Raw genomic sequence first — 21,905 nt, 5'->3', positions numbered from 1 at the left:
CACAATGCTAGATAGTTTTAGTCCTCAACAAACGTTCTTGGTAAACATAGATCATTTGTTATAGTTGTCAGTACCACTCCCACGTCAAGTGAGGAATCCGCTCTGTAACTTTTTTCTCCCCACTGTAGGCCCCTTTCCTCCCCTCCCCAAAAAAACCACACACACGTACACGCGCACACACACAAAAACATTATCAGGAAAGGTTTTATCCTCACGATAACCAGAGGGATTGTTACTTTTCATTGTTCAATTAAAAAGACACTTTTTATTTGTCGATAGCAAATCGTTCACTTCCTACTCTTCCTGGGATTAAGAATGAGAGTTTATGAGGCTTTTTTGGGGTTCTGTTTTAAAGTCAGTTACTTCTGAATCAGTAGGTTTGTATCTTTAGCTTTTTGTTTAATGAAAATACATAAAACTCTTCAAGACAAGCCTCCTCCAAGATAATAAGGCTCTTGATGCAGTTTTAGTAAGCAAAATACTAAACATTTGACCCATTGCTAATTTTAACTTTATAAAACACTCTTGGGGGCTGTTGATTGTTTATCTGGACCTTTGGGAAATACTCCCTGGATTCTGAACTTTGAGTTAGTATTTTGCCTTAGCCACAACTGAATTCGTTTTGTCCAAGGCCACAGTTTTTTGAAGTTGGGTTTGAAGTTTAGTTTGGGTTTGAGATGAACTGCTTTAAAATACATTTGTGACCATAGAATTTTTTTTTTCCAGCGTGGTAAAAAATAAACACCTTTTAAAACACTATTTTAGTTAAAAAAAAAATGGGCTGTGAAGGTAGATTGAACCGTGTTCTTTTGTTTGAAACAAAATCTATTAGTGATATTAAACTTTGATGTGAACAGTTTGAAAACTGAAAGAGTAACTCGAATCAGCACTTAATTTCTAGTTGCTTAAAATGCTTATTTTATAATGTGCCATTTGTAAGTCATATTTCAAATGTTACACATAACTTTTTAGTGGGCTGAGAGTTCTCTAAAAGGCATCAGCAATTTAAATGTTTTTTAATATTTAAGTGACTGATTTCTTAATTTTTGTGCTGTAGTTGCCAAGATATTACAAAACTACCCAAGACACACATTAATTGCTTAGGTATTTGCTCACTTTCAAACTGTCCCTTCTGCCAGGTTTTCTCTTGTTTGAGAAACTGCCTTGCCTCATTAGGTAAAGCAGGAAGTCTCAGGCGGTACAGATAGCTTTACAAAAGCCAATTGTTTTGTTTGAACATTTGTATAGGAATCTCCCCCCACCCCCATCCCTTGTTGGAATGAAGTTGTGTTCAGTGGTAAACACTTTTTTTTTCATATGGAAGTTCTTTGCTAGATAAGTATTACAGCAAATCTTTTATTTCAGAAAGATTGTATTTGCTGTTTTAGGAATCCTCAGGAACTGGAGTTCCATTGCTTTAATTGATGGTAACTGAATTCCGGGGTTCTCAGCATGGTGACTTTAAGTTTACAAAAAACTTTCACATCTATTATTTTTGTTTAAAAAAAAAACACCAAATTTGTGAAGCATAGAGGAAGGACTTTTTCCCCCATTTTTTTTAGATGAGGGAAAAGGCTCGAAGAATGTTGCTAGTTTAACGGTAAAACTTGATTTTTGGGACTCTTGGCTTGCTCTAGAACAAAGACTGTTAGATTGATACTCCCTTATAGAAGAAAATGGAACTGGCTATTATTGGTAAATAAGAGGGCAGTGAGTTCTTTTGAAAATCAAACCGGAAGGCATTAGGGTGGTTAGCACTTTGCAAAGACCTTTGGTAAACACAGCTATGACTTTCGGATTTTGGCACTTAAGCATGAATAGGCTTCAATTCATGAAAGCAGAAACTGAAGTCTAGAAGGCTGGACTAACCCAGTTCCCTAGTAAGGTTCCGATGGATTGGAATTGTTAACTGAGACTAGACATTTCCAAATTAGGCTTTGAACAAATTACAAATTCCATTGTGTCTTCTTGTGGCTTCAAAACATGAATTAGTTGTGAGAAGCAAATGCTTCTTTATCAGGAAGTTTAATTATTCTATAAAGAAATAATAGATTTCTCATAATCTTATGAGTGTTTTTAAAATGCACAGTTGGGATAGGAAGAGAAGGTATTTGTAGCAGTGGACTGTTAGGTTGATAGCTTTGAAATTAGACTCTAGTGGCTATGGACAGATGTGTTCTAATTGGTCACTGATTAATTACTTTGTGGCTTTTTTTTAGCACCTACAGGGTGACAAGTGTTATATCTTATGTACAAATGTTGTTTTTGATTTTTAAGAAACTGAAATAGTAATATTTCATAGTATCATTTTGGAGATTCTTTGTTGATCCTTCCAGGGAAGAAAGAGTTAGCAGATACAAGTGAGAAATAGTACCTGTGTTGATTTACTGGGGCCCTAGCAAGGGGTTGATAGAAAGAACTAGCATTGGGTGCAAAACAGGTTTAGGTTTGTATCCCTTCTCTGCAAATCACTAGCTGAATGGCCTTGGGCATCACATAACTTTTCTGTCCCTTAGTGTTTTCATCTGCAAAATAGGGATGATTAAATAATGCCTACAATATGTTTGCCACCCAATTATTGTATTCAGGCATCTGTTTTTTCACAGTGGGACTTTCTACACTAGTAAAGTGTTTGAATTTGGTTTGGTCTTATCCTGTGTTTACAGGACTCAAAGTACTAATGGAGTAATGATCTGATTACAATTATACTTGTAACTTATTGGTAAAAATTTTGCATTTTTTTCTTCCATCAATAGCAGCTGAGTTTGAGGCTAAGAACATTCAGTTGCTCTTCTTGGTCGGGGACCTTATTGTTTCTTCAAGGAGCATCCTATAAATATGCTGGAAATTTTAAAGGGTCCTTTCAAGTTGTAGACAATCTGAGTCATTGCTAATTATATATGGGATTTGGATTTTTGTTTGTTTTTTTGCCATATGTTTGCTTCAGCTGTAAAGTGGTATTTTATAAAGGTCTTATTCATTTAAAAAGTATCTGCCGCAGTTGGCTTTAGGTGTAAGTAATTTGGGTAGAGGAGCCATTAATTAAAGTCTAGTTTTATATTGTTACCTCTGGTAACAACATAAGTTTCTCTGAATTGCTGCATTGAGTCCTGATCTCAATACCTGTCTGAGTACTTGCCAACAATTACATTTATTTACACATGCAGGCGCGCACACACACACACACACACACACAAACACACAAAACTTAAAAAATGGAGGTTTTGGTTTAGAATATTGTGTATTGTAAAACATTTAGCTACTAGGTATATACTAGTTGTAGATGTATTGCAAAAGATATGGAGCTTATTTTTATCTTGGTGTATGTCAAGTTATGTTTTTAAAAATGCAGATTTTAACCATTTGTAACCTGTTTGTCCGTAGGTGTTGGTGGAATGAGCGTTGCATGTGTCTTGAAGAGAAAAGCAGTGCTTTGGCAGGACTCTTTCAGCCCCCACCTGAAACATCACCCTCAAGAACCAGCTAATCCCAACATGCCTGTTGTTTTGACATCTGGAACAGGGTCGCAAGCGCAGCCACAACCAGCTGCAAATCAGGCTCTTGCAGCTGGGACACACTCCAGCCCTGTCCCAGGATCCATAGGAGTTGCAGGCCGTTCCCAGGACGACGCTATGGTGGACTACTTCTTTCAGAGGCAGCATGGTGAGCAGCTTGGGGGAGGAGGAAGTGGTGGAGGCGGCTATAATAATAGCAAACATCGATGGCCTACTGGGGATAACATTCATGCAGAACATCAGGTAAAAAAAGTTCACTATTTCAGCTTTGAAACTCTTTATAATTGCTGTCCACTTAGGATATCTGCTTTCAGTGAATGTCTTGAAAAGCCTAAATTGCTAATTTCATTTGGTCTAAACATTCACTTGTTTTAAAGAATGCTTGTTTTAATATTGTAACTGGGTCACTTGTCATTCTGGTGCTAAATAGTAAATGACCGATTCATTTTAAAAAAGTCTTAAGATTGTTTTAACGTGCACATTGCATTTCTGGGTATGCTTTTTAAACAGAATACTTCCCCCCCCCCGACACATATTCTTTTAAGAACTCTTTGGGGTGTTTATAGGCCAAATAATATTTTATAGCCTTTCCTGTTGGGTATGGGTGACTTTTGTTTTAGGATGTTATAGTTGAAAGTAGTGGGAAGTTGATAACAAATCAGCTGCTCAAGTGAAATTTATTTGAAATGTAACTGATATATCTAATGTTTTGTGTCAGATAGTAATGATTGTGACTTTCAGGTTTTACCCATCTTTGTTCTCCTGTTCTAAGCACTTGTTGTACTTGGTTAATTTTAACATGCTTACTTTTACTAATCCAAAACCGCAGCTGGAATCATGGCATATTTTACTGAGAAGAGTTTAGCCTGATCTGTGTCTCCTAACTTCCTCATAGTGATGAAAGGCTTTGAATGTTTTAATCAGGCTATTCTTTGAAATTGGGCGTAGGTTGAATTTGCAAAGGTTCATTTTATATTGCTACTATCTGAGTACTGATTAGCAAGAAGAACTGACATCTTTCACTAGGCCTCTAGTGCTTCTGTTCTGCTTCAGAAAGAAATCAGGCACAAGCACAATTGCAAATCTGAATTTTCACTTGTACTTCCTCCGACACTTCAAAAAGGTAGCCTATGTCCTTTACCATAGTAGAAATGAAGAGGTAGAATTTATCCTCTTACTCCACAGAAATTTACTGAGCACATTGATTATAGGTCTTTATTTACTAGAACAATTATTAATATCAGTGCTGCCTCATAAGCACCTGCTATGTGTAGGGGAGGGATACTAAGAAGTATGAGATACAAGGGGCTTCTTGTGCACTTTTTATCCCTACGTACCTGTTACTTAAGACACTATTTGTTTCCTATTTGCTTGGAGTCTTGGAGGTGTGGATCAAATTTTATTTATCTCAATATCCCAGTTCCTAGAATTTGGCATATAATAGAGTCTCAGAAGAAATTCATTGAATGCACGAGTTCCTAACTCTTTGGCCTTAAAGTTGGGGGGAAAGGAGACTGTCACAAAGATATGGACCTCGAATGCGAGGCTGATTTAATTCAGTAGGCAGCAGGGTTTTTGAGTGTGCATGTATGTATGGCATGATTTTTATCCAGTGGTACTTTGGGCAGGTTGAGTTGGCAGTAAGAGGTGGGAGTGAGTAAGGGTTGAGACTAATTGGATAACTACCATCCCTGGTGTGAGCAATGGAAAAGAAGGTATGGCACTGAGAAATGCCACGAATTTGGTGATTGAACTAGAAATCTTAGGTCCCTGGGGAAATGAACTGATAGAGGAAAAGGAATACAGAGGGGGATATGTTTTGGGGATAAGGTAATTAAATTTGGTAGTATACATGTTGAGTTTGAGATTTAGGCAGGTATTCATGGAAAGAGAGAGAGACAGACAGACAGAGAGACACAGACACACCAAGGTAGGAGGTGTTTGGTTTGGATGGCATATGTATAGGGGGCCAAAGTGGAAGGCCTGTTATCGTTGCCTTATTTGGCTAACCATTGTTTAAAATTTACATTACAGATCTATAAAGTTTTGTGTTGGCTTTCCTAATGATAGGCGGAGGGGCAAAAGCTGAAAGGAGAATCAGGGTGTTTGGCCGGTCCCTTGCTAGGTGGGCAAATCAAACTCTGGGTCAGTCCTTGGCAGAGCTCTAAGATCTAAAATCTGGTTGTGCTGTGCATGGCAGCACGTGTTTGTTGAAGGCTTACTTGGGGCTCTATCTTATGCTGAGCCCTATCGTAAGGAATTAATCTCACTTATTGAGCAGTTTTATCCAGATCAGTTAGCAAACTAGAGTTAATGTTAAATGGCAAAACCTGTTCCCTACCCAGCGGGCCCAAACCAGTGACCCAACTTGAAGTGAGACTCATCACAACACAATTCTGTTGGGCTGGGCACATGATACAATGAACAGCATTAGGGAACTAAGGGTAGTTGCTGTGTTGCAGATGTTGGCCACCCACAAATGACCTCTCCTGCAGTCATTATAATGTAATGTAATTTACTGGTTTTGGTGCTGCTCTCACCTCCTGCACTGAACTGTTCTAGGACAGAGACTGTTGTGTTTTTCATGCTCCTTTCCCAAGAGTGTCTGAAATTTTTATGTTGATTGAATGAGGGAAGACCACAGAAGTTCTTCCGATTTGTACCAGGTAAAGTAGTGGATCTGAGAGCTCATTTATCCTGCTGGGAAACACATGGCAGCAGGTAGAGGCCACTTGGACAAGCAGCAGTGGTGAGTGTGTAGTGTAGTTGAAGAAGGAGGGTCATGTCTTTCGGTGGAGAATGACGACCCTCCTCAGCCACTGTTACTGATTGGAGTAATCGGGTGTCTGCTTTGTCAGGTGGGAGTGCAAAAGAGGCTAAGAATCACTGATGATGATAGATACATGTACTGAGCACTTACTTAGAAATATATGGGCACTGGGCTGCGTATTTGCTGTATTTAATCCTCAGAGCAGTCCCACGAGGGAAGTATTAATATCCTTTTTTTGAGATGAGAAAATGAAACTTAGTTACAGGTAGAACCTGGTTTTTAAATCAGGTCTTTGTGATTCCAGTGCCTGTTCTTTTATATATTTCTGCCTCCCTAGGAGTATTTTTAGCTTTAAAAACTAAAGGAAACCAAACTATTGCAACAAAGTAGCCATTCTAAGGTGAAAAATTATTTTGCTTGAATTTTAGAGATGATAAACTTGGTAAAAAGGAGGTGAATACAAATAATGTTGACTTTTCTCCTGTAATTGCAAGAGTCCTTTTTTTCTTTCTGCACAAGGGCAATACTAATGCTAAAGTTCATTTTTTTTTTCTCAGTTTTGTTTTTATTACATGTGTATTCTAAGTAGTTATTGTGGGAAACTTACCTCTTAGACAGAATGACTAAATATAAAGTGGTTCTGTTGCCAGCACATTCTGCCATACCACTGGGCTATTACTCCTTTTTTTTTAATTCCTTTTTGGTGGGCCTATTTCCTTAGCCTTTTTTTAAAAGGGCTTTGGCATAATGGAACAGAATTTAAGATCAGATTGTCAGAGTGCTTTTACCAATGAGCTGGTGAAGTAAAGAATATCACAGGCTGTGATGCCAGCCAGCAGTGTTGCAGGGAAGGGAACTATTTATTGTGCCAGGTACTTTACATTCATTTCTCTCATTATTACTCCCATTTATGAGTAATCACTTTTTTACACTGAAACATTTTTTTAACCTTTTGAAGTTAGGATTTTTCTGCCCGATACGGAAATTCTCTTAGTGTCTGAATTTTCCTCTTTCAATAGTGAGCTCTTTAAGCTGTGCCTGTATATATGACTGATTTTTTATTTTCAATATTTTGGGTTTATTTTCTAAGTATGAAACTTGACAGATAATTAGCATGAGGCCCTTTAAATTAAAGTTCAAGACATTAACAGCTTGAGAACATGTGTTGCGGTAACATGCAGTACTTTAAAAATCTTGCAAACTGAGGTATTGAAAATTAGGTGAAATTTAGAAACTGTAAAACAGTATTTTGAGGTGAGGAAGGGTATTCAGATTTGTATGTTTATTTTTAAATAATTGTAACATTTGCAAACTACAGTCTTTCTGTTATTTGTCCTTTTTTCCTACATTAAGAACATAAACACATTATCACTTGTTTTAATACATAAAATTATTGTAGTTGGTATAGTCAGAAACTTCAAAGCCCCCATTTTTGGACCAAATTGAGGTCTTTGGAGGGGAGTGAGGGAAAGAAGTCCCCCCAATTTTTTTTGCTGGTTCAATTTACCCATAGTGAACAAGACAGTGGATATGAATCAAGATATTACAGAACACTAGAAAACACATCTTCCTAAGTGAATATTATTTAAAATATTAACCTATAAAAAATTTTATGTATTTATTTTAACAGTAATTTTTATCACATAAGATTTTTTTCCCCCAGAATAATATTAAAGGTTTCATCATGCAAAGCCCAAGGTCAAGTCTTTGAGTTGTTATGATAGTTTTATTCTTATTGTGAAATCTGTTTTCTCTGTGAACTTCTGTGAGATAAAATGGGTGATGAAATAGGGAAAACATTTTAAGGTCACTCAGATCAGTTGAACTGTGGCCTCTCTACGGATTTTAAAGGGCAGAGATAGGTAGAAGCTCAGCTTCGGGAGAAAGGAAATTTAGAGGACAACTCCACAGATCTTTCTCACTTTTGCTTGTAGTCTTTTGGAGCTAGGATGTATCAATATCCACCATAGATTGACAACTTGTGGGAGATAATTCTAGATAGCCAGGCAAAAATCTGTGGATGAATCTTCTCTTTGGCTCTATTTTATACGCCTTTTTTCTTTCACTTGGTGTTGCCATCTTCTGGTGGTATCCTGACACCCAATCTTGACGTGTCTATCCTTGCTCCAATGACTGTGAGATAATCCTTACACTTTGTAATTAATAAATACTATGTAAAACTCGGAGGGAGCGCATGTATTCTCCACATCGGGAGTTTCATCATTTCCTGGAGATCCTCTATTGTCCCTGCTGAATGACTGTTACGAGTCTCTTGTCTTTCTGGGTAGATTGCTTAGATGCCCCAGCATTTGGGCCAGTGGCATTTGGTTAACACAGGGTAAAGCTGAGTAATCCATACTTTCATACTTTGTTTTCTCTTACACCTGTACTCTTAGAGCCTTTTAAAATTATATTTGGAGTTCACAAAGACTTAATATTATGCACTTGGTCAAAAGGACCATCAATAGGCCTTTTCTGACTATAATTTTAAGAATTATTTTCCAATTTTAAGAATTAGGTTCCAGTGTTAAAAAGGAAGTATTCACTCAGATGCTATGTGATACTTGATTGTATGTGCCTCCTAGATGGCAACTTGCAGAGCTCAATGATATATCTTTGTTTTGTTTCAAAAGGTTTTTGGTGTGGAATTAGGAAAAATATTATAGAATAGGTCATAATGGGATGTAACAGTGGGAAAAATAAGGGTATGGTGGGAAAAATAAGGGTATGTCAGGAAAACGAAGGGGGTAAATTTAGAATTTAGAAGAATGTACTGGAGTGGTGGGTTATAGAATTTGCTCTGGGTGTCCCTGTGGCCAAAGAAACGAGGGAAATGGGATGAATCATGAGATTTTTAGTAAGAGAAAAGCACAGTGGTTACTTAGGAAGAGCTCTGTTTCAGATTTCACTTAGGATTTGGTTGAAGTGCTTTGTAAACTGTAAAGTAACGTGATAATGTTTTTCATCACACCTCTACACTTGCAGAAGAGACACACATCTTTTGTGCATGTGTCCATTTTCTCTCAGGCAACAGCATTTGTTGAATACTTTCTACAGGCTGAGCCTGAGTACAGAATTGTGCTTCTGGGTATTGTAGAAAGAATACTTAAAAAAAGTCTTAGCTTTTGCTTAGAATCTCTCTGTTCACTCTTGGGCAGTGGCTTAACACTGTCAGAGGAAGATAGGACTGACAACACGATGCCAAGAGAGTAGTAAGTGTTGGGGCTAGGGTAAGTAATAGTTTTTTGTTGCTGTTGAGGGATTTCTCTCCCCTTCCCTATCTTTTACATTCAGTTGTTTATCTTCTGGGTATACTGAAGGGGCAGTAATGGGATTGTGGCTTCAACTCAGTGGACTGCGCTGGCATTTTGCTCCATGCTGTGAATATTGTGAGACGTGGTGTTCAGTGATCGGCAGTAGGTTGGGTGAGCTGAACATTTGGGAATTGGATTAAAGAACTTGGGCCTGAAGGGTGTACATGGCACTGGTGATAAAACCAGCCGTTGAAGAGTTATTGGACCTTTTCCAGAGGAATGCTCTTCGTGTTTTTCTCATGTAGTATTTTATGAAAACGGTCGATTTTAAAGTGCCTTATCAATGATTCCAAAAGATTTAGCAGACATGGATTTGTCTATTTATTGCCTTTAATAAGTACTCTTTTATGGTTAAAGTACCTTTCTTAATGTTTTTATGACTCTCATCAGGAAAACTCTTCTAGATTTGTGGAAATTGGGGGCCCTAAAGATTTTTTTATAACTGTTTTATTGATACAGAATTCATCCATTTAAAGTGTGTAATTCAATAGTTTTTAGTATATTCATAGAGTTGTGCAGCCATCACCACAGTCAATTTTAGAACATTTTCATCATCCCCAAAAAACTGTACCCAGTAGTAATCACCCTCCAGCCCTAGACAACCACCAGTCTACTTTCTGTGTTTGTTCCATTTTATATAAATAGAATCATACCGTATGTTGTCCTTTGTGACTGGCTTCTTTCACTTAGCATAGTGTTTTAAAGGTTCATACATGTCCCAAAACGTCATTTCTTTTTATTGCTGAATAATAGCTCTGTATAGATATATACCACATTTTATCCATTTATCAGCTGATGGACCTTTGGGTTTTTTCTCCACTTTTTGGCTATTACAAATAATACTACCATAACCATCTGTGTACAAGTTTTTGTTCGGACACACGCTTTCATTTTTTGGGCGTTACCTAAAGATTTTTAAAGATGTATACGTCTCTAATATACAGATACAAAAATAATGGAGATTTCTTCACTGGTGCCAGTGCCTTTTAGAAATAGAGGTAGGGATAGTTAGTTTATCTACAGTTTTACACCATTGATTTGGAATTTTTCCAAGTAACAAGTTTTACTGGGGCTAATGGCAACTTTTCTGTCTATGAAGAAAGTGTTTTCAGATTAACAGCATAAATAAACTTGTTTATTACCCTGGAAAGAGGAATGCTTAAATTATAGAGAACAGGTGTTTTTCAGGGAGCTGTACTTTTAGCTGTCATAAATATGCAGTCAATTATTCGGTTAATGACAAATAATTTGCCTCTATTAAAAACGTTCCCTAAGGACTTCCACAAGGGAACAGTCCATTAACCTAATTCTGCTTATTGTATGTGTTTAAAAGCACCATATCTGCTGTTAATTAAAAAAATGTTCTTTAATTTGCTAAGAGTTTATTGATTCACATTGTTCTTTTCCCCCCAATTGTTCAAATTAGTTAGATGCTACTCATATGGGTCAGAAGTTTAGTAAAATGCAAAACAATGAAATTAATATATCCTTTCTCTGAAGACACTTACAGTTTCATGAAGGAAGGAATTATAAAAAGTGTTTCAAGAAGGAGACTTTTAGTGAATATTGAAATGAGTGCTGTGTGTGTTTGGGTAACAAATCACATGAGAGGAATTTTATATTAAATACAGTTCCTTTATTTATTAACATAATCTAGAAGATGGCTTTAAGCTCTATGTATTTATTAAGATTGATATAAATGGAAAAAGGACTGTGAGGACATAGGGCAAAATATTGCTTTTATTTGTGTGGGTGAGGAGATTATAGGTAATTTGATTTCTTGTACACTTTGTATTTTCCAAAGTTTCAAACCTTGAAATTTTTACAGGTTAAATAAGAAAAAAAAAGACAAACCTTATATCTGCTATTAAGAGCTTTGTTTACTATATTGAATGAAAGTGAATTGGCTGATAACATTTCCAGTGGGATTTTGGTGTTGGAAAAGATCTTGGAAATCTTTTTTTTTTTTTTTTTTAAGATTTTATTGGGGGAAGGGGAACAGGACTTTATTGGGGAAACTGTGTACTTCCGGGACTTTTTCCAAGTCAAATCGTCCTTTTTTTTTTTTTTTTAATTTATTGGGGTGACAATTGTTAGTAAAATTACATAGATTTCAGGTGTACAATTCTGTATTACATCATCTATAAATCTCATTGTGTGTTCACCACCCAGAGTCAGTTCTCCTTCCATCACCATATATTTGATCCCCCTTACCCTCATCTCCCACCCCCCAAAGTTGTCCTTTCAGTGTTAGTTGTGGAGGGCGCAGCTCAGGTCCAGTTGCCATTGTTAGTTGCAGGGGGTGCAGCCCTTGCGGGAGTTGAAACGGCAACCTTGTGGTTGAGAGCCCATGCTCCAACCAACTGAGCCATCTGGCACTGGCCCATGTGGGAATCGAACCAGCAGCCTTTCGGCGTTAGGAGCATGGAGCTCCAACCGCCTGAGCCACCGGGCTGGCCCCAGATCTTGGAAATCATTTAATATTTTCCCCCAATGCAATGATCTCCTTTACATGAATTATCTCTGTTTTAATTAAAAAAATGTTAGTATGCTGAACAGAGATTGCTAGGATAGGTTGAGTGTATCCAGTAAGATCTAGAGGTAATTTTATTTTAGTATTGAGTGCTTCCTTTCTGTATTTAGAATAATGACATGTACACTGTAAGTTGTGTGCTGGAATTGTTCTTGTCTTTACATATGATTTAAACCCCCAGTAACTCTGTGTTGGTTTTTTTATCATTTCCATTTTTTGGATGAGGAAATGCAGAGTCAGAAAAACGAGGTACCATGTTTTAAGGTCTTACGATGTATGTTGAAGGTGATTAGATCATGCTCTTTACACCAGACCAGTCTGTTTGGAGACACCTACTGTACTTCATGGAGTGGTCAGCTTTCCCCTAAACACACACAGGCCTCTTTTACACAGCACACATTTTAAGCCCTATTTGCTGCTCATATATCGTAACTTAGGGATACCAGCAGAAGTTTAGTTTGCATGTCTAAATTTAGGAACCCAGCACTTAATGCATAATAGGTGCTCAGTGAATGGCATGATGCTTTTCAGAACTGAACTCATTAGTTTCCTTCATTCCATATATCCTGTTTCTGGGGATGATGGCATCTCCATTACAGGCAACCTAGGAATCTCAGATTCCTACCTCCTGCCTCGAACAGTTCCAAGGTTATATTCATATTGCCTTGTTTGATAGGCTTGTATTTCTTGTGAGGACATTTACAGTAGTCTGCTGAGTGGTTTTCTGTGCCCCTGCCCCCTTTCTTCCTTCTGACTACTTTCTATGCTGCTGCCAAGTTGGTATTTCTGAAGAGACATCTGCTTATGTCTTATCCTTGCCTAAATTTTATTTTTTTGTTTTTCAGTTGCTTGTAGATAACTTCCAAGCTCCTCAGCATAACATAATGTCGGCCTTTGGTGTTTTGAACCAGCTTACCTCTCCTGTCTTTGCTGGCACTCCACTTCAGCTGTACTGAAAAGTATTTGTAACTTGCTGAACACCCATGCTATTTAAAGTTTGTACAGTTCCTCAACATAGTAGTGCTGTTTTTATTTGTGTAGTTTTCTCTGCTTGGAATCCCCTTTTTCCATCCACGTAGTCACTTGCTCATCTTTCAAGCTTCAACCAAAGTACCTTCATCTCTGGTAAACTTTCTCCTTACTACCTCTTTTTGTGAAGGTTGGGTGTCCTTCCTTCCTTCCTTCCTTCCTTCCTTCCTTCCTTCCTTCCTTCCTTCCTTCCTTCCGTCCACCAAGCATGATAATTACTGGGAAGCAAGATCTCAGATGCTTTTTCGGGTGTCCTCTTTTGATGCCACATTTTATTGAAGCATTCAGCTCGTGTATTGGAGTAGAATATTTACTTTTCTTCACCATTGGGTGCTAGGAAGCTGTTTCAGTAAATAGATTCTCGGGCTTAAGTCCAGACCTACTGAATCAAAATCTCCAGTGATGAGATGCAGTTCATGTATTTTTAAAAAAGCACTCCCTGGTGATCTTCATGTATGTATACCTTGGTTAAGAACCACTGTGGTCCTCCTGAATCTTTCAGCCTTGTATCTTCGGCACCTGGCACATAGTACGTGCCTCATAAATGATGGATGAACACATTATATCATCAGGGCGTATTGAAGAGACTTATTGAGTGTAGTGTTTTATTTTGAAAAGTAGTAAGATGTCATTTTGAATTGATAAGGTATAAGGTATAACAGAATGTGGGGTCTTTTGAATACTGAGAGGCTTTTGGGCCTAAGATAAGGAGCCAGTAAGCATATTTTTTGAAGGACTGCATTGAACTTTTAAAGTACTTGCTATCAGCTATGGTTTTATGCTCCCCCTTTTTGTTTTTAGATTTCTTGAAACCATATCAGAGATAGGCAAATAAGGGGCTATAGGAACAAAGTTTACTTTCCATAATTTGTAAAACATTGAAACTTTGTTTCTGTTCCCAGTCACAGCACATATTGGAAAACAGTGCCATGTATCTGTTTCAGTGTTTCAAGGTTCATTGCTGTTCTCAGAAGTGAATTTTATCCACTAGGATAGTTCAAGAAGATAGTATCCTTATGAAGACAGAATGAAGGTTGTAATTTACCTCTGTATTGCCAATGGTTAACTGTTCTTAAGACTAGTGACTCATTTTTCCCACATAAAGCTTTTTAAGAGATGCTGTTTGGGTTTAAGGTTTCTATTGGGATGGTGTAAAGTACAGAGTATGAATATTAAAATGCAAAATTTTTGTTCTATATTATGGTTGTGGATTTTCTTCTAAGTGGCATTTTAAAAACAGCTGTATTGTAGTATAATTCACATACCATACAATTCACCCATTGAAAATGTACATAGTTCAGTGGTGGTTACTATATTCAGAGTTGTGCAACCATCACCACAGTCAAATTTTAGAACATTTTCATCACCCCATAAAAGAAACCCTGTGTCTACTACTAGTCACTCTCCACTTCCCCCATTCCTCCTTCCTAGGCAACCACTAATCTACTTTCTGTCTTAAAATGGAAAAATTTTTTGATAGTACATGATAGTTCAAAAAACTTTTGATAATCTGTTTTTCAGAGTTAACTACTTTTAACAATTTGGTTTATTTCCTTCCAGACTTTTTCTGTGCATATATAAATACAGATTCATGAATGTGTTGTAGTTTTAAACCAAATGGGATCATTCTCTGTATATACACTGTATGGTAGTCTATATGTATTTGTACATTGTGGCCCTCCTTTCAGGTCAATAAGTAACCTCTGTGTTCCTTTTAAGGGCCATAGTGCATGGAAGTGCAATAATTTATTTTGACTAATTTACCCCAGATTGATGGACTTTTAGGTTGTTTTCAGCTTTTGACATTCTAAACAGTGCTGTAATAAACAATATTGGAGTTACATTTTTGTACTCCAGAGTAATTTCTTTAGAAGTGAAATATTTACAGAAGTGAAATTGACAGATGAAACAAAATGATTTAAAAAATTTGATACATATTTCCACATTGTTCTCCAGATAGATTGGATCAATTTAAATTTCCAACACTGTATGAGTGTTCTTTGTGCATTTTTTTATGTTGGTGTATATATTATTTTCCTAGATTGATAAGACTTTTTAAACGTACTTTAACTGTTTATCTTTTGCAATTCAGAGATTTAAAATGTATGTAATCAAAAGTGTTGGTCTTTTGCTTTTGACTTCTTTATCCTCTTAGGTCGTCATCCTTCATTCAGTCTCCTGTGTTTTTTGTAATATTTTTATAGTTCTATATTTATATTTTCATTTTCAATTCATCTGGAGTTTATTTCTGTGTATTGTATAGGCAGGAAATAGTAATGTAATTTTACTTTTCTCAAATGTGTAACTAGTGATCCTAGCACCATTTGTTGATTTGAAAGACCTCCTTTAAGTAAATTAAGTTTTCTTATATCTGTGGATCTATTTTGACTCATTTGTTTGATTGATGTATTTATTTTTACTCTAGAATTTTCTTTAAAAATAATCTTTATTGAGGTATAATCGACAATAAAATGCACACATTTTAAATGTATCATTTGATAAATATTGATGTCAAAATATTCACTTGTCATTACAAAATGTTCACCATCATTACAATCAAGATAATGATAATTCCCGTCTTCTCCAAAAGTTTCATCACCTTTTAAAATTTCCCCCAGCAGCAAGCACTGATATGCTTTCTGGGTAGGTCTAGACTTTTAATTATTGTATTGGAGTGACATTAAAAGTTATTCCTAGAATCACAAACATGCCCTGTCCCCCAACTTGCAGTTGCATTTGATTGAATGCTTCTCTCTGGTATCTATAAAAGTTGCTCCCTCACCTCCTTAAAGTACTTTTCTTAAGTGTTACCTTCTCAGTGAGGCCTTCCTTGAACATTACTGAAATTATAGTTCTGTCCCTCTTTCCTGCTTCAATTTTCTCTGTTGCTTTTTTTTACCATTTTGTAATTTTCTGAACTTTCCAAAATGTTTACAGTGAAGATTTGTTGTTTTTAGAATTCAGAATTACCTAAAAGCCATTTTTTAATAGGGAAAAAACATGTGTTTTGGTTTTTAAATTTTAAACATTATTCTGTGGCATTCATAGTTTCCAAATTGAAAACCTAATAAATTGGCCATACCAAAAGTCCCTCTCAACCCCAAGAGGGAATACTATGCTTCATGACCTCACAGTAATACAAACTATGGATTAAGAAACTGAAGACAGTTGTTATTCTCAAAAAGGAGCAAATGAAGGTTTACTATTTGCATAACATCAGGTGGGATTCTGTAAAGAATTCAACCACACAAATTAATACATACCAGTGCTTAAAAGATTAAGCTCTGCCTCTTCCCTAATATTCTCTTGGTTAAGAATCATTTTGAATAGTACATCTTTTTTTTTTTAAAATTTTAGAGGAGATAGAACTCTTAAAATATTTTCTCCCACAGATGTTTTGGATTTCTGTATTATGTACTATCTTAGGGTCATAATGTCCAGAATGAGCTATTTGATGTGCTTCGTAGCTGCCCTGTTATGTTGCCGTGATTTATCTAGATAGACACACATACTACAAATAATAGAATGTTGAAACAAATGAGGAGTGAGGGTTAGTGTCAAGGCTGCTGAATGGATGAAGACATTTTCTAGGCCTCCTGGCTGAAGACCTTTTAGATAGAGGAAGTTCCTGTTTCCTATGCCAACTGTTTCTGTTGTAAGTGATCATGAACTGTTCAACTTGAGAAACTTTCTCTATGAGAAATGATTGCCTTTCTTATTGTACCAGTTTGTACCCTTTACATCTAAAAATATATCAATCAGCTTTGTAGATATGTTAAAACAAGGGTCATTTTTATTGGTGATGAATGTAATTTTGTTTCTCAATATTATAGGTGAGTTAAGGACTCTTTCCACTGCCTAATTCCATTCTGTTGTAATCTCATAAACAGGGATTTAAAAATAAAACGTTTGATCAAATTTCCTTCTTGAAAAGCTTGAAAAAGGACAACAAAGTATTTTTTAAGCAGGGTAAGAACCATTTTAAAGAAGCTGGCTTGAGAAGTCCCATTTTTGCTGTTTTATCAGTCCTAAGACTAAGTAATTTTTCACATTACAAATATATGTATGCAATGGCTGTCATGTTGTTAATACCATGGGTATTACTTTTAGGTAGATAAGACAAACTAAACTACCATGGCTCTATTGATAACATGCAGTTTTGCTACGTTGTGGAAGCTATTTCAGGAGTTGAGAGAGCCCTAAAACACGTATACCATGGTCTTTGAACCTTAGTCAACTGAGTCTACTTTTCTCCAAGGCGTACTCTCAGAAAAGGAGAGCAAATTATGTAGAGAAGTTGTTTTCTCAGGAGTAGTCTGCCCACTCCCTGCCCGCAATACACAGAGACTGACTACAGGCATGCCTTGTAGTTCATAGGTTCCCTCTGAATTTATTTTTCAGAATTGGTAGTTTTCACTGGTGGCCTAAGTTGTACATCTGTTAAAAAATATTCACTGTTTTATAATTTGTAGAAAATTTATATCAGTGGCTATGGATGCCCATAATTTGTTTCCGTTCACAAACTATTCCTAAGGTAGAAATTCTTACAACGTTTTTATGCCTACTATTACATGCCCTTTAGTGAACACAAGGGATGACAAATGAAGCTCAAAAAATTTGATATTAGTAGAACTTTGTTTGGAAAAGCCATTTTTATGCCTTTATTTGTGGACAAATATTTGTTACTTTTACATTACTTACATAGATTCTTGTGCTCTGCTAGAAAGATTGTTCCTGATTCCAATGACGGCAAATACATTAATTTAATTTCAGTTTTTGAAAAGATACAGGCTTGTCACTACCTGATTTTAGAACTTTTGGATGAACATTCGAATGATTTTTTTTTCTTTTTCGATGTCATCTGTTGAGATTGGTATTTCAGAATGAAACTTTTTAATACTAATGAAGACCTTTTGATGTGTTCTCCATGCGCAAATAACCATTTTTTTGATATAAATATGATCTTCTGTATAGTTTTATAGGGGAGTCTCTTTCATGTTTTTGGAATTTGTTCTTTTGGAAGTCAGGAATATGCCACCGAGATAGATGACTATAGATAGTAGTTTCCAGACAAGCAGAGGTAAGATTTATCATTATCTTAAGTTTTACACTTTTTATTAGGTTGTTTGATATCAATTGAACAGTTTCTATAGTTAAAATGGCTTTTCCCTCATTGGTTTCAATTTGATCATGATTGGTGAAATCAAGAAAAAGACTGACAGACCAGCGATTGTGAGGTTTTTGTATTTAAAGGTAGCTAGTATCATAGGTTCATTAATTGGTTTTGAAAATATATTCTTTTTACTTTCTAAATTGTTTCTTTTATGTCTAGGAAGTGCTGACATTTACATGAGGTATAAATATTCTGGTAGTCCTGTAGCAAAACAATTTTGATTACTTAATTATAGTCTATTACTTGGGTCTGTTAAACCACCCTAGCAGAATGCCATCAACACATTAGATAATCTGTAACTTTCAGAGTATTTATTTACTTTAATTGCTAAAGACAGGAGCAATTTTAATGATAAATAAAAATAAGAAAATGAAAGTGCAGCCTAATGCAGGCTGTTGTGGTGACTTCATCTCCCACCCCCTGTATCCTGGAAGAGAGTATAAAAATAGCGCAGTAATCATTTGCTGGAACAACAGCTGTTTAACCTAGGTGTGCTGGAACTTTTATGCTCGCCTGTGATGAGAACAGAGAAGTAGGGTCCACAGACCTGAATTTAAATTCCATTTCTGATCTTTATCAGCCATATGACTTCGGACAGATTACTTCTCTGAATCTTGGTTTCCTCATATATAAAAATGGAATGATGTCTGTTTTGCAGTACAATGCCTTGAAACTCAGAAAATGCTGGTATTTAGTGTTGTTAGTGACGGTGAATAAAGAAGAATGGAAAATTCATAAGTAAGATGACGTAGTAGGGTTTGCAGCCGCTTAAGCCAAGAGTAACTTTTTTCCCGCCCCTGGAATCAAGAAGAATGCTGAGTTATTTATATTTTGAGCAGTGTAATAACTTTTTGCATTTCTTACAAAATAGGGATAAGAGTACCTGCATTTTCAGATTGTTAGGACTATTTAAGAGATCATAATAAATCATATAAAGAATATATAGGACCAGACCTGGCACAAAGTAAGTCTCAGTGAATATTACTAGTTATTGTTTACAATACAGGTATATAGTGCAGCAGAAGATGTTGTGGAACAGACTTAATAGGTTATTATTCTCTTAATGACTAAATTCAAATTAGGTTAATTCTCATATTCCATTTCCTCTTCTCATTGCTCAAGTTTCTCCTGCTTTTTGCCTGGCTTTTTCTCACTGGTATCTCCTTCCCGTAATGGTTCTTGGCACCAACTCTTCTGCTCATATTGTTCTGGATCTATGTTTGTGAAATGGAGCCATCTCGATCTAGGCTTGCCTGTGCAAAAAAATCCTCCAGGAGAACAAAGGAAGGTAGGTGTGGAGGAGATCAGTGCCTGACAATTTTAGATTCCGTGATTGAGGAAATAACTATTCCAGTAAAAGCAGTTTTAGTCTCAACGTATGGAAATCTATTCTAGTTAGCAAAAATTCAGGGCATTAAATTAAAGAACACTGAGGATTCTCTCTGAACCCCGGAGCAGGAAATACACACGTGGGCGCCCTGGGCACTGGGCGGCTTTCTATTTCTATAGGAGCTCCGTAGTCTCTCTTCTCTGCTTTTCCCAGCACTTTTGTTCTCTTCTCTATGTTGACTGTCTTCTGCTTATTCATCAGGTTATACTTGACCCAAAATGACAGCCAAACTGTGGAGTCTTTAGGACATTTCAGTTTGTTTTTCCATAGCTGTCGGCTCAGATGCTGCGAGAGGAATTGGATTTGGTCAGTTTATCATTTCTTACCAGGTACTAGAGGAATACTTTTGTTATAGTTGCTTGTGGCCAGAGGTGCTGGGAATCACGAAGCTGGTCTTTCTTGCCTGGAGTCTTTACACATTCTGTTATAGAAATTACTCAAAAAGTGTTGGTTTGTTGAATTTTATTTTTCCAAGTGCAGTGTATAGCTCTGAGTTACTCTTACTTTAAAATGAAAACTTCCAGTGAGATTTAATAAATACCAACTCAGTGATACCCCTGTGTCTGAGTTTGGTTCTTCTGTACAAGCAACAGAACTGGTCTAACTGGCTCAAGTAAAGGGATATTCATTGTAAAGAACACAGTAAGCAGTTGGGGGACAGTAATCCAAGGATAGGAACCTTAGCCAAGGAGAGCCAAGAACTGAACCAGAATTCTATCAAAACATCATCTCTTTTAGATCTTTTATTCTGGACAGTGTACCTTGATATCTGCTTTATTTTGTTCTTTGAGGTTTAATAATCTGCTTGAAAAACTGACAAATTATAATTCATAAAGTATTTGGATCATTAACTTTTTACATTTGGATTCCTCTGTGCCTCTCTCATTCTTTTTTTTTTCTTTGATTGCAACGTTGACTGGCAAAAAACACAAAACTCTAAATAGGTGAGAGGAGAATCAGGAGGCCGTAATGTTATGGAAGTCAAGGAAGGAAGGAATTTTAGAAGGTGACTTTATTGGTTTTTTTTTTTTTTTTTGAATGAGAACTGAAAGAACATGGGCTTGATTGAGCCAGTGATGATTTTAAGTTTCTCAGTGGAGGAGAATGAAACTTTCCCTGAATTGATTTAGCTGGGAATTGAGAAGAGAGAAAAATGGATGTACTTTGAAATACTAAGTTTGAGAGAATAAGTTAGATGGTCACATGACATAGGTACTTGTAACATACTGATTTGGGAAATGTGGAAACGGGGAGAACCTCCTGTACCCTTCACCCCACCAAGGAATGGGCAAAACATGTCCTGTACTTAAGAGTAGGGAAAGAAAGGATGAATGTGTGAAGGAGGAATTTAGGTAACTTAAAGAGAATAACCTGGGAGGTGAATGTGGTTGAATAAGGACATTTTGTCTCATTTAATCATTATAACAAACTTGTAAAGTGGCCGATGTTATCTCAGTTTTACAGATGAGGAAACAGTGAAGTACATATCATTAGTTGATTCCGATACGCGTATGGGACATTGGGTGTAGTGTCTTCTCAAGGGGTGATAGGTAGGGCAGGGCCTTCAGAACATGTTTCTTAGAGATTTGTAAAGTGATGCTTTTGCTTCATTTTTCATTATCCAAATGTGATGTATAGTTCTGGATTTATTTGTTTTGATTTTATAACTCCCTAAGTGGTAAAACATCAACTTAATTTGCTAAATTACGGTTCTAGTTAGGACAGAATCCCTATTAGGAGAAGGCAGGTGTTGAGGCTACTAAAGAAAGTTCTGGGACCTGGGACATGGAAGGGAAACTCAAAAGCATAGGTCATGTTTGTGGATGATATCCTTGGGTGGAATGAAGAGAGGTAGATGAGGCACTGAAGTGGTCGCCTTTCTTTGCCATTTTAGCGAATGGGAGGTGCCTTTATGGGGAGGGGCATCAGGAGAGGAAGTGAAGGAATTGGCGAGTAGGACTGGAAACTAACCGTAACCGGCTGCTCACACTGAATTCTAGAGAAAGGGGAGTTTGAGTACAAGAACTTGAAAAGTTTGTTCTGTCCTGATGGAGCATTTACTCTGATTATCAATAGTCAGCTTTTCTCCTTCATAGTAGCCTTTTTGTTACCTGCGGAAAATATTTCTTACTATCCTCTGTGTCTTCATTTCTTTTGATTCCTGAGCATCGTCTTCTGATA

The 21,905-nt window shown here is 36.6% G+C and overlaps 1 protein-coding gene across 17 annotated transcripts in view; it reads left to right on the top strand.

Moving 5' to 3' along the window:
- Positions 1–21,905, top strand: part of PUM1 (pumilio RNA binding family member 1) — a 111,302-nt gene that overhangs the window by 1,024 nt on the left and 88,373 nt on the right. For 14 of the 17 annotated variants that reach the window (XM_033113753.1, XM_033113747.1, XM_033113748.1 and 11 more), the window contains exon 2: positions 3,385–3,758. In XM_033113753.1, the coding sequence (XP_032969644.1) occupies positions 3,396–3,758 (363 nt within the window). In that variant the 5' untranslated portion in view covers positions 3,385–3,395. Of the gene's footprint in view, positions 1–3,384; positions 3,759–21,905 lie in introns of those variants that run through there. The other 3 variants (XM_033113763.1, XM_033113758.1, XM_033113757.1) reach the window with 1 other exon arrangement.

This window comes from Rhinolophus ferrumequinum, chromosome 9, assembly GCF_004115265.2.
Source record: "Rhinolophus ferrumequinum isolate MPI-CBG mRhiFer1 chromosome 9, mRhiFer1_v1.p, whole genome shotgun sequence".
Taxonomy (NCBI): domain Eukaryota; kingdom Metazoa; phylum Chordata; class Mammalia; order Chiroptera; family Rhinolophidae; genus Rhinolophus; species Rhinolophus ferrumequinum.
Note: the sequence above shows the minus strand (reverse complement) of the source record. Positions and strands in the feature narration are given on the sequence as shown.